At 41.4% G+C, this 16,106-nt stretch overlaps 1 protein-coding gene and 1 pseudogene across 1 annotated transcript; one reads left to right on the top strand and one right to left on the bottom strand.

Annotated features, from left to right (window-relative positions):
- The first annotated feature begins 753 nt into the window (after window positions 1-753).
- Window positions 754-1,689, top strand: LOC103602004 (olfactory receptor 8B12-like). Its single transcript, XM_008586405.1, has one exon. It carries the CDS (start codon window positions 754-756, stop codon window positions 1,687-1,689), a length of 936 nt encoding a protein of 311 aa, XP_008584627.1.
- Window positions 1,690-5,195: 3,506 nt separating this feature from the next.
- Window positions 5,196-14,065, bottom strand: LOC103602002 (annotated as a pseudogene).
- Window positions 14,066-16,106: the final 2,041 nt, after the last annotated feature.

The following is a 16,106-nucleotide window of genomic DNA, read 5'->3' as shown; positions in this document are numbered from 1 at the left end:
CTAAAAAAGGTGAGTTCCTGTCTGACACTGGTCAGTCATGTGACATGGAGGTTACAGGTGGAAACTGTGAGAGTCAGACTGCCGAACTTCACCTTCTGGCTGCAACTCAGTGGTTTGGGGACTTCGGGCTAGTTATGTAATTTTGGTTATCTCATCTATAAAATGAGGATTATAAAATGTTATATTCACATAGCTCTTAGAACAGAGCCTCTCATAGTAACCACTCAATAACTGTTAGCTTTAAAAAATTATTATTAAACCTACAGCTACTTGAGCTCAGAGATCTTGGAAATATGTGAGTTGCCTTCTTGATTTGACAGTGTTGACCCAGAGGTGGAAGCTCTGAGCAGAGCCACAGTGGCTTCCGCCTGTCAGGACTTTCTCCAGGGAAGAGGCCCAGGTTTCAGCAACTGAAGCAGAGGCATGAGAGGGAAGGACATAGAAAAGGGACCGACTTAAAGATCTGAAAGACACACAGCTTATTTTTATTACCCTTCTCTCCAGCAGCACCAGCTTTCATTTTGGAGGCAAAGTTTAGCCTCCTGTTCTCTGGAAGTTAAAGCTATTTGGAAGGTGAAGATAGATCCATAGCAAATGGTAAGAACCTTCCTACCAATGTTCAAGTCACTCTGTGGATTCCTTTTTCAAGAACGGAGGATGGATACTGGGAAAGTGGTGGTGATATTTCTTTCTCTTTAAGTGGCCCTTCTTCTCTTGTCCCGACAGACCTCCCCCTCTCCACCCCGGAGGAGAATGGCTGCAGAGAACTCCTCCTCGGTGACAGAGTTTATCCTCGCAGGCTTGACCGACCAGCCGGGACTCCAGGTCCCCCTCTTCTTCCTGTTTCTGAGCTTCTACGTGGTCACCGTGTTGGGGAACCTGGGCTTGATAACCCTGATCGGGCTCAACTCTCACCTGCACACCCCCATGTACTGCTTCCTCTTCAACCTCTCTTCCATAGATTTCTGTTACTCCACTACCATCACCCCCAAAATGCTGATGAGCTTTGTCTCAAAGAAGAACATTATCTTGCATGCTGGGTGTATGACTCAGCTCTTCTTCTTCTGCTTCTTTGTCATCTCTGAGTCCTTTGTCCTGTCAGCGATGGCTTACGACCGTTATGCTGCCATCTGTAAACCGTTGTTGTACACGGTCACCATGTCCCCTCAGGTGTGTTTGCTCCTTTTGTTGGGTGTCTATGGGATGGGATTTGCTGGGGCCATGGCCCACACAGGAAGCATAATGAGTTTAACCTTCTGTGCCAACAATGTTGTCAATCATTTCATGTGTGACATCTTTCCTCTCCTTGAGCTCTCCTGTGACAGCACTAATGTGAATGAGCTGGTGGTCTTCATTGTTGTGGCCATTGACATTGGTGTGCCCACAGTCACCATCTTCATTTCTTACGCCCTCATCCTCTCCAGCGTCCTCCGCATTCGTTCCACTGAGGGCAGGTCCAAAGCTTTCAGCACCTGCAGCTCCCACATCATCGCGGTTTCTCTTTTCTTTGGGTCTGGGGCTTTCGTGTATCTCAAGCCACCTTCCCTTTTGTCCCTTGACCAAGGGAAAGTGTCCTCCCTATTCTATACCATTGTGGTGCCCATGTTAAACCCATTAATCTACAGCTTGAGGAACAAGGATGTCAAAGTTGCCCTGAGAAAAACCTTGGGCAGAAAAATATTTTTTTAAGAAAAGAAAAAAGCACTATTTGAGGAAGGGGATACAATACTTTTTCTTTTTTCTTTTTTTTTTTTAGTTTGTATGTTTTCAGTGAGGGATCAAAGTTCCAGTTTTAGTCTGTGTGTTTTCAGTGAGGGATCAAAGTTCCAGTTTTTATTCTGTCTTGTGTAGAAAGAGAATTTTAAATCTTTACATTTGGATGAGTGTTTAGTGCAGATTTACTCTCCCTGCTCCTACTCCACCTCAACTATTCCAAGATTTCTTCATTTTATGCAAATGTTTCTGACAATCATAGATCATTTAATCTTGAATGGGCCTTATAAGTCACTTAATCCAGCCTCCTCATTTAACAGCTATTGGGGACTTAAAAATATTATATATATTGCTCAAGGACACACAAATATCTGGTGCCACAACTAGGACTAGAATCCAGGCTTTCTGATGGATTTTGGATGTGACCAGTGCCATTGTGCACACAATGAGCACAGGATGGCCACCGGCCTCATCTTCCACTCCAGCAGTGGGCCCCTCCCCCTACCCTTTACAAGAAGCCTCCTGACTTAAACAGAAACCCCTTTTGCTTCTGCAAGGGCGCAGTTCTCCACCCTGATCCACATTAGCATAATGACCCTCCTTGATGGTATCAGCCAGCCCTTGGCGCACTATATAAACTCTCAACATTGTATAAAGAGAGGTATATAATAAATAAGGACACTTGATCTAAATGATTTGTTAGTGGCAAAGGAAGGTTCTTTGGAAAAGCACTAATATGTTAGGTGATGGGGAGACACTTTGATTTATGAACTTTTCCCTGGGAAAATTCTCATTTTCAGGAAAAACAGAAGTTTGGATGAGTGTTGTTTTGCCCTTTGGTATGACACAGATCAAAGACGGTGAAGTTGTAAGACTGAGACGGTGTGTGTGTACGGTGGAAGATTTTGCTTGAGACAGCATGGAATAGGGGAAAGAGAAGTGAATTCAGGAGTCCTGTCGGGTGAGTGTCAGGCAGGTGAAGTGAATAGGTAGGTGGTAGAGGAAAACAGCAATTCGTTAGGCATGTAGTAGAGTGGATTTTGTATCCTGGCTCAGTTACTTAGGAGTTATGTGACTTTGGGCAAATTACTGATGTCTCTAAATATTAATTTCTTTATTTTTAAAAGTGAGACAGTGATCCTGACTTTGTGGGGCTTTTGAGAGAAATAAATGCAAGGTATCCTATAAATCTTAGTTCCCACCCTGCAAGAATTCCTTCAACTAATTATCACCACTTCCTTGAGCTTAGGTCCTCTCTCCAGACTTCCTGAGTAAACCCTATATGGCGAGCAGGTGGATCGCAGCCATAAGAGCCAGCATCGTGGTACGTGTTGTCATCACCTTCATCTTTTTGTTTTCATTCTATTCACCCAGTGCTGAAGAAAGTCCAAATCTTCAGCATCTGCAGAAGCAGGTGGATCGCAGCGATAAGAGCCAGCATCGTGGTACGTGGCGTCATCACCTTCATCTCTTTTTGTTTTCATTCTATTCACCCAGTGCTGAAGAAAGTCCAAATCTTCAGCATCTGCAGAGTCCAGATATCTGTTTATTTCTCTCTTTAGATTAGGAGATACATGTACCTCAGAACTTTTCCTAGAACTACAGGCTAGAGTAAATTACACATAGTCTTCACCAGGGCAGGGCTGGTGACACTGTCTGGTCAATGTCTTGAGAAACAAGAGTATCTAACTTGTTGCAATGAAATCTCTGTGATTTTTCTCTTGATTTTGAGCAGTGTTGGTTCTTAGGACTTGTTTTAAATTATTTCAAGTAGGTATTTGTCCCCTTAATCTTTCCCTGTATTTTAATCTTTCTACTAATGGCTGGAATCATAGCTAAAGTCATAGCCTCTGTACAGACTGGTCATGATATTCTGATGACTGGATGTGACATACACTACACCAAAGCTGGTTGCTGGAAGACATTGTCTTTGCCTTTATGACTCTCCCTTGTCCTGGCTTCTTTATGCCACTTCTTCCATAGGCAAAGACCTAAGCAGAACATTTGACCGGCTGAGGTTGCATGGTGTGGTTTGGTTGTAGATTCCAGGAGTCTGGGGTGCTGATGTCCGGCCATACTAGTGGGGAGATTTCAAACAAGATTCACACAAAAGCAGATTCCCCAGTGAGAACTGGATCTTCATGTTGAGAAGCCAAATGTCCACTACACCTCCTTAACCTTCAGGTCTCTGAATTTCACTTCCTTAGAGGGCCATGCCTTACATTAGAAACTCAGTTTGGTTTCTCCCTGTTAATGCTTTCATACAATCCTCTGCTACCCTTTGGAACACTTACCATGCCTCTAATTCATTATAAATGGTAACATCTAGAACCTCTTTCTAATAAATGTTTGGCTTTGGGTTTTACAAATCCTAAGAGTAGTGTGAATTCTAGGTCAATACACATGTGAGTGCTGCTGTGGTTAGGGATTCTCAGGGTTGAGGATTTTCCTTTTTTTTCCTTTTTCCTTTTCTATCCTGACCCAAGGCCGAGACTGGTCACCATCTCCCTGAGTGGGCAGTTCTTTTCTAGTTCTTTCACTCAGGTTTCACATTCTTTGGGCTGGGTTTATGAGGCAGTGGGGAGGTGAGGTGGCCTTTAATCCCACCTCCATCCTGCCTGTGTCCCAGGCTTCATCTCTTGCCTCTCACGTGTGAAAACCCAGGGTCCAGGCGTCCAAGGACTGGCAGAAACTTCCAACAGAAACGTCAGCTTCAGCCTCATCTATACCGTTAGATTCCTGCTTTCTTTTCTTTTCTCTCTTTTGGATTTTTTTCCCCTCCTGACATCTCCTATATTTTCTGTCCAGCTAAGCCAATTAGTGATTTAGCATTTTTATTCAGTACTTTTCAGTATTCTGGTGGGAAGACTTTTTTTCCTTGAACGTCCAAACTGCTAAAAAGCTAGAAACATAAATTTTAAAAATTAATGAATGAATTTTTATTTTTTACTTTAATAAGCAGACATAATTCCTTCTCTCTTATACTTTTTTAGGCTATTTCTTTATGCTGGTGAGACTGTCATAGGAGAGGAAATAATGGATAAAAAGTGACATTTCCTAACATAAACTCAGAAATCAATTAAATTTAGAACTGGAAGTTGACTTAGACTCTTGGACAGAGTCTGGGTCACTTGATCCAATCATCTCTTCTATGACAGTTTCACCCATAATAAAGAAATATCAATTTTATAGATTGGTGATTGTTAGGTGGCAGTTGTCCTCTCACTGTGCTCAGTGAGGTGGCCTGTATTTGCTGTAATGTGGAAACCAGAGAGGTGCCATGTTTTTATCAACCAGACTCATTCTGATGGCAGTGGCCAAGGAGTTCCTACAGGAGCTGTCCATGTTTTCAGGCTGCTTGGCACAGATGTTTTGGAAACAGATGGTGGGACAGGAAGATGGCTGAATAAGAACTGAGGAGTAGGAGAAACTAGGAGAGCAATTATCTAGGTGTCTCTAGAGGCCACTCACTTCCTTATCTGTTAATCAACTCTCCTAGTCTTCTTCATCTGTCCTCCCATGCCGTTTTCTGTGTTGAAACATGCTGGGCCATAATAGTACAGAGCCTGACAGTGGATGGTACTCTGCAGTTTGCTCCAGGGCTGACTTCGGGTCTGGTAGCTCTTCACTCTCAAAGATTCCCCTGGACTCCCAGGCAGGCCAGCAATGGGCTCTCTCTGCTGCCCTTTGCAGTTTGGCACCAGAGTGCCTGTATTGGACAATGAAGTGTCCTTCCTAGAACAGCTGACATTTGTAGAAGGCTTTCTGCCTGGATTTCTGAAAGAGAAGAGGAGTGTTGGAGTGATGTTGCAGGCAGGAAGTGGGCCTGGAGGGAGAACCTTTGACTTTCCATGGCTATGCACCAGTTAAAGGGGGTAAGAGAAGCAACACTTATCTCCATCTTTTTGTTGAAAGAAGAGGCAGGGGGAAGGATGGGGAACCACCCAGGGGAAGTGTGTTCAGTTAACAGCGCAGCCAGTGGGAGAAATCCCAATTCCCACATCCTCTTTAATAGGGGTTGTAGATTTGCTGACTCAGCATCTAGAACGACAGGTTAATGTGTGTTTATTTTTCTATGGCTTAGGCTTGTGGAGAGAAACAAAGGGAAGTGGAGAAAGAAGGGAACAGAAGTGACAATTATCCAGCACTTAGGAGGTGACAGGCATTGGCAGACACTTCACTTAGACAACGCAATTGCAATAGATATCCCTGGAGGAGGGGAGTAAAGAGGTCTCAGAGAGGGGGAGTGACTTGCCTAAAGCAGGGCCTGAGTTCGACCTTTGAGGCCACTCGCATGAAATTCAAAATAAAAGTGTGACTTTTTGAAATAACACAACACTGATATGAATGTTGAAATTAAAGTAGCTTCTCTCTAGAGTTTTGTTGTTGCTGTTTTCCTTGTAAAATTTTAGAGATGCTTTTCAAAGCCACCCACTATGCTGGTGTCCTAAGCAAACATTTAGTGTGCCTGCTGGATAACTGAACCCAGCCCCAAATTAGAAAATCTAGTCAATGAGGGATTCATTCTTGGAACTATCTTACTCCAAAACCTACGAGAAGAGTGGTATAAAGTGGTGAGATTCTCTGTTGCACCGAATCAATTCACCAGAGAACTCCTGGCCAAAGGTCAGGGACATTAGCAACAGAAGAAGGTTGCAGCTATAAACTTGGGGGTCTGGGGGCAGGGAGGGGTGGCAAATCCAGGTACAGCCCCTTGATGCAGGGTCATTGTAGTCAGGCAGCAGGGCATCTGAGAGCATGTTTCTGTTGCTGCAGGTGTGAATGGCTTGAAGCTGCTGAGCTCGGGGGTGCAGAGGTTGCTAGCTGGGATCCTAGGATAGGCAGATCAACAATGCAGCAGCCACGGGAAGCTGGCTTTGAACAGATAGTACCCACAGCTGCAGCCTTGTATTTATTTGTGGTAGAAGCAGGGATGTTTCGCTAAATAATGTGCCAGGCCCTGGTCCAAGCATCCTAGTAGTTAGAGAGAGAGGCATAACCTGAGTGGGTCTTTGCTGGAGGAGGGTTGGACTTTTTCTGGGCTGTTGCCAGGCTCTTCTCCTGGGGTTGTCTCTGAGCAGATGGAGCCCTCTGGCTTTATGCTGTCTTCTCATTAATGTAGTATTTTCAGTTGGGTGGTGTGAATATGGAGGGCTTTGGGACTATATCCTCCAATTAATTGATGTGGAATTTGGTTAGCATTTGCTTAAGTGCCTTAAAGGCACCTATTTTGTGTTTTTGGATGAGAATGGAACCCTAAGACCCTGTCAGGGATTGTTATTCTTGTGATTTATTCTTTCTTCCACAGTAGTTTTATATCTGGGCCCTGACTCCTGTTTTTACAACCTCTCTGCATTTGGTGATAAAATCTTCCCACTCCATACTTTTTGAAGCTTTAAAGACCAGGTTTTATTTTTCTGCAAAGCTGGTGGATATGTGGCAGGGCTTAGTAGTAGAAAAAGCATGGATTTTGAAATCTACAGTTAAAAGATATGGGATATTTCTCATTTGTGTGTTTGGGCAAGTCACTTAGCCCCAATGTTCTCGTCTGTAAAATGGAATAATTACTTGGGGTCTTCAAAATATCATGAGAAATGCATATTATGAAAAAACTATGCATAGATTTCAAAATATTTTTGCACCAAAATAAACATATACTAACTTCTTTTAACACATCTGAACAGGATCTAGTTTGAGGTACTAAGGAGAAGAGACAAGTTTGAAAACTGTTGCACATAGAGCAGCTGCAGGTGAGAGCAGGGATTTCCATGAAAATTTTAAACAAGTGGGACCAAGATCCTGAAGCATTTCTTCAAAGAATTGTAACAGGAGATGAAACAGTACGATCCTGAAGACAAAGCACAATCAAAGCCATGGGTACCAAGAGGTGGAAGAGGTCCAGTCAAAGCAAGAACAGACCGGTCAAGAGCAAAGGTCTTAGCAACAGATTTTTGGGCACAAAGCATTTTGCTTGTTGATGTTCTGGAGGGACAAAAAACAATGACATCTGCTTATTATGAGAGTGTTTTCAGGAAGTTAGCCAAAACTTACAGAAAAATGCCCAGGAAATCTTCACCAGAGTGTCCTTCTCCATCACGACAATGCTCCTGCTCATTCCTCGCATCAAAACAAGGGTCATTTTGTGGACGTTTCAGTGGGAAATCATTAGGTATCCACTTTACAGTCTTGATTTGGCTCTTTCTGACTTGTTTTTACTTTTAATCTTAAAAAATCTTTAAAGGGCAGCCATTTTTCTTCAGCTAATAATGTAAAAAAGACTGCATTGACATGGTTAAATTCCCAGGACCCTCACTTATTTGGGGATGGACTAAATGACTAGTATAATCACTTTCAAAAGTGTCTTGAACTTGATGAACTTTATTTACGTTGAGAAATAAATTTTATATTTTTATTCCATTTCTTCACGACCTTTTCGAGGTCCCTTCATATATGATCTCACAAGAATGCGGGATTGTTTATACTGAGTATTAATGTGCTTTTGCAAGTTGTAATGTGAAGGACAAATGTTACTTCATATTTAATTGTGGGCTTAGCTAGTCTGGGGTTAAGGAAAGAGATGGAGAAATAGCTACAGGTCAAATACTACGGTAGAGGGCACACATCTGGGGTGCCCTTTTTAGCTTTGTTGAGAAGACCCCTTCTCCTGGGCTCTGCTCTGGCCATCCACTGACCACATTGTCCCCCACGGGAAAAATTAGTCTGAGGAACAAGTGAAGGCATCCAGCTGGAGCTTGTGCCCCCACTTCTAAGACAGTGAGACAAAACGCAAGGAACAATGGAGACTTTATTGACTTGCATACCGCTGTAGTGCAAGCCAGAGGCAAAAAGGGAAAGGAGGTAGTGTCAGCTCCCCCAGTGTTTCATTTATCCCCATGGAACAGCATGGCACTGGGTGAGGGTCAGATGAACCAGCCCAGAAGGGTTGGGGGTAAAAGGAAACGTGGGAGGCCATGAGAGGAGAAGTTCTATGTGTGGAAAAACCTGGGTATTGAGTCAGAGTGGAGAAAAGTGTCTTCAAGGCTTCCCCTTGGCAGATGCAACTGAGTAGTGTCTTAGCAGAGGTTCTTCCCCCACACCCCCCTTTTGCTGGGAAGCCTCTGAATGGAAGCACCTATGCCAGACATGCGGATGTGCATAAGACCACTTGTGAAGGGGGTATGGGTGGGGACAGGAAGTGGGGCACAGGAGTACAGTCCGTCCAGAGACTGCAAGGCATCGGCTGTGTACCGAGTCTGGTGTGGGGAGGGCAGATTTTTCCTGTGAGGCCTGCCAGGTAAAGTCTTGGTAATTGCTATAGTCAGGCCTGAAAGACCACACATAGATTCTGGTTTTGAGCCAGATTTCTCATCTGCTTTCTCATGTGCTTTGTCTTCATTCTGTATGAGCCTCTTTCCTGAGTTCGTCTTTACAAAAGCAGGCTTCTCTGCTGGTGTGTTCACTTCAAAGGGAAGTCAGGCAAACAGCTGTGTGCAAAGGATGTGGATGACAATTGGGTGTGTAAACTAAGGGTGTCCATACCTGTGTTTGTGCAGGCCTCTCATTGTGGGACAAAACTGGGGGTAAAAAGTGGAGGGGGTAAGCTGTGGGCCATTGGCAGGCAACTGGGAACCAGGATGGCTCTCTCTGACTACCACCTTCTGGTACAGAACTTTGAAGATTCTCAGGATTCTAAATTTAAATCTGGCCTTGCAGGGTAATGAAGGTAGTTTGTCAAGGTAAGAGGTACAAACATATTTTATTAAATACTTTATTAGGTTTATTTTTTAATTTGTAATTTTTTTATTGTCATAAAGAATACACAACAGAAAATTTATCATCTTAACCATTTTAAAATTTACAGTTTGGTAGTATTAAGTATATTCACATTATTGTGAAGCAGATCTCTGGAACTTTTTTGTTTTGCAAATCTGGAACTCTATACCTATAAAACAGCAACTCTGATTTTTCCACTTCCCCCAGCCTTCGTATAACTTCGTATAATGTATGCTATACGAAGTTATTACGAGCTGGTTGCTGGAAGACATTGTCTTTGCCTTTATGACTCTCCCTTGTCCTGGCTTCTTTATGCCACTTCTTCCATAGGCAAAGACCTAAGCAGAACATTTGACCGGCTGAGGTTGCATGGTGTGGTTTGGTTGTAGATTCCAGGAGTCTGGGGTGCTGATGTCCGGCCATACTAGTGGGGAGATTTCAAACAAGATTCACACAAAAGCAGATTCCCCAGTGAGAACTGGATCTTCATGTTGAGAAGCCAAATGTCCACTACACCTCCTTAACCTTCAGGTCTCTGAATTTCACTTCCTTAGAGGGCCATGCCTTACATTAGAAACTCAGTTTGGTTTCTCCCTGTTAATGCTTTCATACAATCCTCTGCTACCCTTTGGAACACTTACCATGCCTCTAATTCATTATAAATGGTAACATCTAGAACCTCTTTCTAATAAATGTTTGGCTTTGGGTTTTACAAATCCTAAGAGTAGTGTGAATTCTAGGTCAATACACATGTGAGTGCTGCTGTGGTTAGGGATTCTCAGGGTTGAGGATTTTCCTTTTTTTTCCTTTTTCCTTTTCTATCCTGACCCAAGGCCGAGACTGGTCACCATCTCCCTGAGTGGGCAGTTCTTTTCTAGTTCTTTCACTCAGGTTTCACATTCTTTGGGCTGGGTTTATGAGGCAGTGGGGAGGTGAGGTGGCCTTTAATCCCACCTCCATCCTGCCTGTGTCCCAGGCTTCATCTCTTGCCTCTCACGTGTGAAAACCCAGGGTCCAGGCGTCCAAGGACTGGCAGAAACTTCCAACAGAAACGTCAGCTTCAGCCTCATCTATACCGTTAGATTCCTGCTTTCTTTTCTTTTCTCTCTTTTGGATTTTTTTCCCCTCCTGACATCTCCTATATTTTCTGTCCAGCTAAGCCAATTAGTGATTTAGCATTTTTATTCAGTACTTTTCAGTATTCTGGTGGGAAGACTTTTTTTCCTTGAACGTCCAAACTGCTAAAAAGCTAGAAACATAAATTTTAAAAATTAATGAATGAATTTTTATTTTTTACTTTAATAAGCAGACATAATTCCTTCTCTCTTATACTTTTTTAGGCTATTTCTTTATGCTGGTGAGACTGTCATAGGAGAGGAAATAATGGATAAAAAGTGACATTTCCTAACATAAACTCAGAAATCAATTAAATTTAGAACTGGAAGTTGACTTAGACTCTTGGACAGAGTCTGGGTCACTTGATCCAATCATCTCTTCTATGACAGTTTCACCCATAATAAAGAAATATCAATTTTATAGATTGGTGATTGTTAGGTGGCAGTTGTCCTCTCACTGTGCTCAGTGAGGTGGCCTGTATTTGCTGTAATGTGGAAACCAGAGAACTATTACTTTATATAAAACTGGCTACACTGTTCTTCAAGATAAGCAGAACATTCTTTAGCTACTACTTGTAATCTTCTCCCTGTTGCAACTTTCCACACTTGTTTACTAAAGCATATATGCTTAACTGCCACAGTGGATACAGGCTAACTCTTAAAATAAGCAAAATACATATTTCTGATCCTCTAAAAGTTAAAATCAAATTCACAGCTGTCAGTTTCACAGTTATGACAAAAAAATATCTCAGACGCAGCCAAATGTCCCCTGGTGGGCAGTATCACCACTCATTTTACTATTGATATATAGTCAATATGTTTAAAATAGTTTTGATAATGTATTTAACATTTCTATTTGAAAATTTACATCCATATTACATGAATTAATAGCTTCCCCTTCATTTCAAATTCTCTGGTATACAATAAACTTAGAAGTTTTTTTGAAAGCTTTGACACATTAAAGACACTTATAAAGACTTACTTTTTTTCTCAGTGTTCAATGAGATATTCCCTCCTGATAAGGTATTCCCAGCTTGTTCCATTTTTTTCCAGCCATGATTTTATTTTTCCATAAACTGACTTGGGGGTGAAAGGTCACAATGTAGGTTTCTCTCCTGTGTGAATCTTTTGATATTCTACAACTGGTAACTTCTCTCAGAAAATTCACAAAGTGAATTAGCTACTGTGGGCTGGTTGTGGTGTAATGCAAACAGATCACACACACAATGGCTTAACAGAGCAGGTTTTTATTTGACTTTTTATTTATTTTTATGGTGGCTGGCTGGTATACGGATCAAACCCTGGAACTTGGTGTTATCAGCACCACGGTCTAACCAGCTGAGCTGACCGGCCAACCCCTCAACAGAGTAGATATTTATTTCTCACTCATGTAAATTATAAGTAGAAGGTTTTGGAATAGAGTTAGGAAGATTTCTGCCCTCCCAAGGCCACCCTGGGGGTCATTGACATTTCCATTAAAAACAACATAAGAAATCAGGGCAGGCCACATAAATTCTCTTGTCGCCAGGCATGGAAGTGATGATCATCACTTGCATCCATATTCCCCTGGACAAAGCTCAGTTGCATTGTCCCAGAAGGCTGAAAAATGTGGGCTGTGTGTTTAAGGGAAAGGAAAATAGTTTTTGGACAACACACAGCCAATCTTTGCCATAGATTTCTCCCATGTGTGAGTTCTCTGAAGCCTGCTGAGGTGTGACTTCAGGCATAAGGTTTTTCCAGATTTACAATGTCCTTAGGATGTCTCCCCTGTGTGAGGTCACTGATGCCTCCTGAGGCTTGGTTTCTGGTTAAATGTTTTTCCACAGTCTTTACATTCACAGGTTTCTCACTTGTGTGATTTCTGATGCCTGTTGTAGTGGACTGAATGTCCACCCAAACTCATTGAAGCTTGAATTGTGTCTCCCAAGTTTTATGTAGTAGAAACTTGGTCCCCACTGTGACTGTTGGGAAGGTGGGAAATCCTATTATGGTGGGGTCTTGGGGAGATGATTAGGGCATAGGACCATGCCATAGTGAATGGATTAAAAATGATGGTCATGAGCATGGTTTTGAGGGCTCTAAAAGGAGAGTGCATGAGATTAGTCTCTCTCTCTGCTCTACCATTTTCTGTCACGTGAGACCCCTGCATTACTGTAAAGCCACCACCAAGGAAGACTCACCAGGTGTGTTCCCTGGACTTCCTAGCTTCTGAAACTGTAAGTAATGAAATTCATTTTCTTTATAAATCACCCATTTCCAGGTATTTTGTTATAAGCAACAGAAATGGACTAATACACCTCTTGAGGTTTGACTCTTGGTAAAAGGCTTTTTCGCATTTATTACATTCATAGGGTTTTTCCTGTGTGCAGTGAGGGCTGACTTATAGTAGAAAGTTTCCCTACACTCTTTACACTCACATGGCTTCTCTCCTGTGTAAGTTCTCTGATATACAGTGAGGCCGGACTTCGGTTTGAAATTTCTCCTCCATACTTTACATTCATAGGGTTTCTCACCTGTGTGAATTCTCTGATGTACTTGGAGGGCTAATTTACAGCAAAGTTTTACTATATTCTTTACATCTGTATGGTTTCTCACCTTTGTGAATTATCTGATGCCTGCCGAGCTTGACTTCTGGGGAAAGGTTGTTCCCAATTCCTTACATTCATAGGGTTTTTCCCGTGTGAATCCTCTGATATATAGTGAGGCGTGACATCAGGTACAAGCATTTTCCACATTCATTACATTCATAGGGTGTCTCTCCTGTGTGTTCTCTGATGTACAGGGAGGGAAGACTTCTGGTAGAAAGTTTTTCTACATTCTTTACGTTCATACGGCTTTTCTTCTGTGTGATTTCTTTGCTGTTTAGTGAGGCTTGACTTCCTGCTGAAAAATTTCCTGCATTGTTTACGTTCATATGGTTTTTCTCCTGTGTGAGTTTTGTGATGTATATTGAGGGCCGATTTGTAGTTGAACGTTTTCCTGCATTCTTTATATTCATATGGCTTCTTTCCTGTGTGAATTATCTGATGCCTGCTGAGGCTTGACTTCTGGGGAAAGGTTGTTCCACATTCTTTACATTCATAGGGTTTTTTCCCCGTGTGAATCCTCTGATGTATAGTGAGGTATGACTTTAGGCAAAAGCCTTTACCACGTTCATTACATTCATAGGGTTTCTCTCCTGTGTGTTCTTTGATGTACAATGAGGGATGACTTCTCGTAGAAAGTTTTTCTACATTCTTTACATTCATATGGTTTTTCACCTGTGTGATTTTTCTGATGTACACTGAGGGTTCATTTATGGCAGAAAGTTTTCCTTCACATTGTTTCTCACCTGTGCGAATTCCCTGATGCCTGCTGAGGTGTGACTTCCACAAAAAAGATTTCTCACATTGGCTTTGTTTATAGTGGTTTTCTCCTGTGCGTATTTTCTGATGTTTAGTAAGTTTATACTTTTTAGAGAACATTTTCCCTCATACGTCACATATAAAGTTTTCCTCTCTATCTAAGTTATCTCTGGGGCAATTGAGAGCTGACTTATCACAGGCTTTCCCATATTCATTATATTCACAGGTTTCTCCCATATGAAACCTCTTATGTGTAAATATTATTGGCTCTGTCTTGAAGTCTCTGTGTTTCCTTTTTCCACTATATTCAAAAGGCTGCTGCCTAGTTTGAAGCTTGTAATGCTAAAATGCTCACAACATTTCATCTGAAAGATTTTCCAGTTATACGGCCATCAGGTTTCTTTCCAGCAAGCATCTCATCAGGCTCTCCCGGAAGAAACACATGCTGACATACCCATTACACTCCTCAGACCCCTTTCCTGAATAGTTCCCGTTATTTATAATCATATTTAACACATGGTTTAAGCTCAAAATAAATGTTTTTCCTAACTCAATTTTCTGCTCAGTCCACATTTACTGTTGGTGATTACAACTTGACACAAATGTCTACTGTAATTTTCTTGGCTCCTCTCAATTGGATCGTTGAATATCTGGGCATCCTGTAGGCTCTGGTTTGGGGGTTTTTCTACTGTCCATGGCTCTGCTTCTTGCTCCAAGTTGAAGATCACCTGAATATTGGTAATGCAATGTCCCAACAACACCAGGCTATTGTAGGTGTCCAGCATTACATCCTGTACAGTGTCCTTTGAGCATTGTCCAGGTCCTGCCACTCCTCCCAGGTGAAGTGCACAGCCATGTCCTCAAATGATACCAACCATAGAGATTTATTCATCTTTCGTTGCTACTGGAAATGTATACAGCACTCTGGCAGCATAGCTCCAGGGACACAGAATCGAAGCCCACAACCTGAGGATCATTGTGGAACAGCAGTTTATTTTAAACTAATAAGAATTTAACTTCAATCTTATATGAAAACTCTTCACTCTTACTTCTCCCCCAACACTTTATCCTACAGAAGTTTCTTAATAAATACACAATATAAAAAGATATAAATTGTGACATCAAAATATAATGTACAATATAAAAATGTAAATTGTGACATATTCTTGACAATCTTGTCTTTTCACTCTTATACTAAAATTAAAAGTGATTTATACATCACCATTGCAGTGTTATAATATTTTGTATTTGACTATATATTTTTGTACCAGTGGCTTTTACACTTTCATGTACTTTATCAGTGACTTTTATACTCCTGTATTTTTTCATGTTGCTATTTAGCATCCTTTCATTTTAACTTGAGGAGCTCCCTGAGCATTTCTTGTAAGGCAGGTCTAGTGGTGATGAACTCTCTGAGGTTTTGTTTGTCTGGGAAGTCATCTTTCCTTCATTTTTAAAAGATAATTTTGCCAAGTACAATTTCTTGGTTGGCAGTTTTCTTTTTTCTTTCTTTCTTTCTTTTTTTTCTTTTAACCAGTGTGTGTACCATCTCTCTCCCTTCTAGCTTGCAGTTTCTGCTGAGAAATCCACTAATAGGAGGCTCCCTTGTATGTGATAAGTTAATTTTCTCTTGCTACACTCAAAATTATTTTATCTTTGACTTTTGACAATTTGGTTATAATGTGTCAGCTTATATTTCTTTGTATTTATCCTATTTTGGGATTCATGAATCTGGACGTCCACTTTTTTTCTCAGATTCGGGAAGTTTTAAGCCATTATTTCTCTAAATAAGCGTTCCTTTCTTCTCTCTCGATGAGACTTCCAAAATGTAAATATCAGTCATTTGACGATGTCCCATGAGCCCTGTAAACATTTTTCACTCTTTTTTATTCTTATTCTTCTGACTGGATAATTTCAAACGGCCTTTCTTCAAGTTCATTGATTCTTTATTCTGTTTGATTAAGCTTGCTCTTGAAGTTGTTTAATTTTTTTAGTTCAGTTATTGTATTTTTCAGCAGAATTTCTTTTTTTATGGTTTTGGTCTCCTTGTTGATATTTTTATTTTGTTTGTGTATTGTTTTCCTGATTCCTAGTTTTGTGTCTGTGTTCTCTTCTAGCTCATTAAACTTCTTGAAGGCAATGTATTAATCCATTCTCTGTC

The sequence above is a fragment of the Galeopterus variegatus genome, unplaced genomic scaffold (assembly GCF_000696425.1).
Source record: "Galeopterus variegatus unplaced genomic scaffold, G_variegatus-3.0.2 Scaffold3977, whole genome shotgun sequence".
NCBI classification, from domain to species: Eukaryota; Metazoa; Chordata; class Mammalia; order Dermoptera; family Cynocephalidae; genus Galeopterus; species Galeopterus variegatus.
This window is presented reverse-complemented; position numbering and strand designations above follow the sequence as displayed.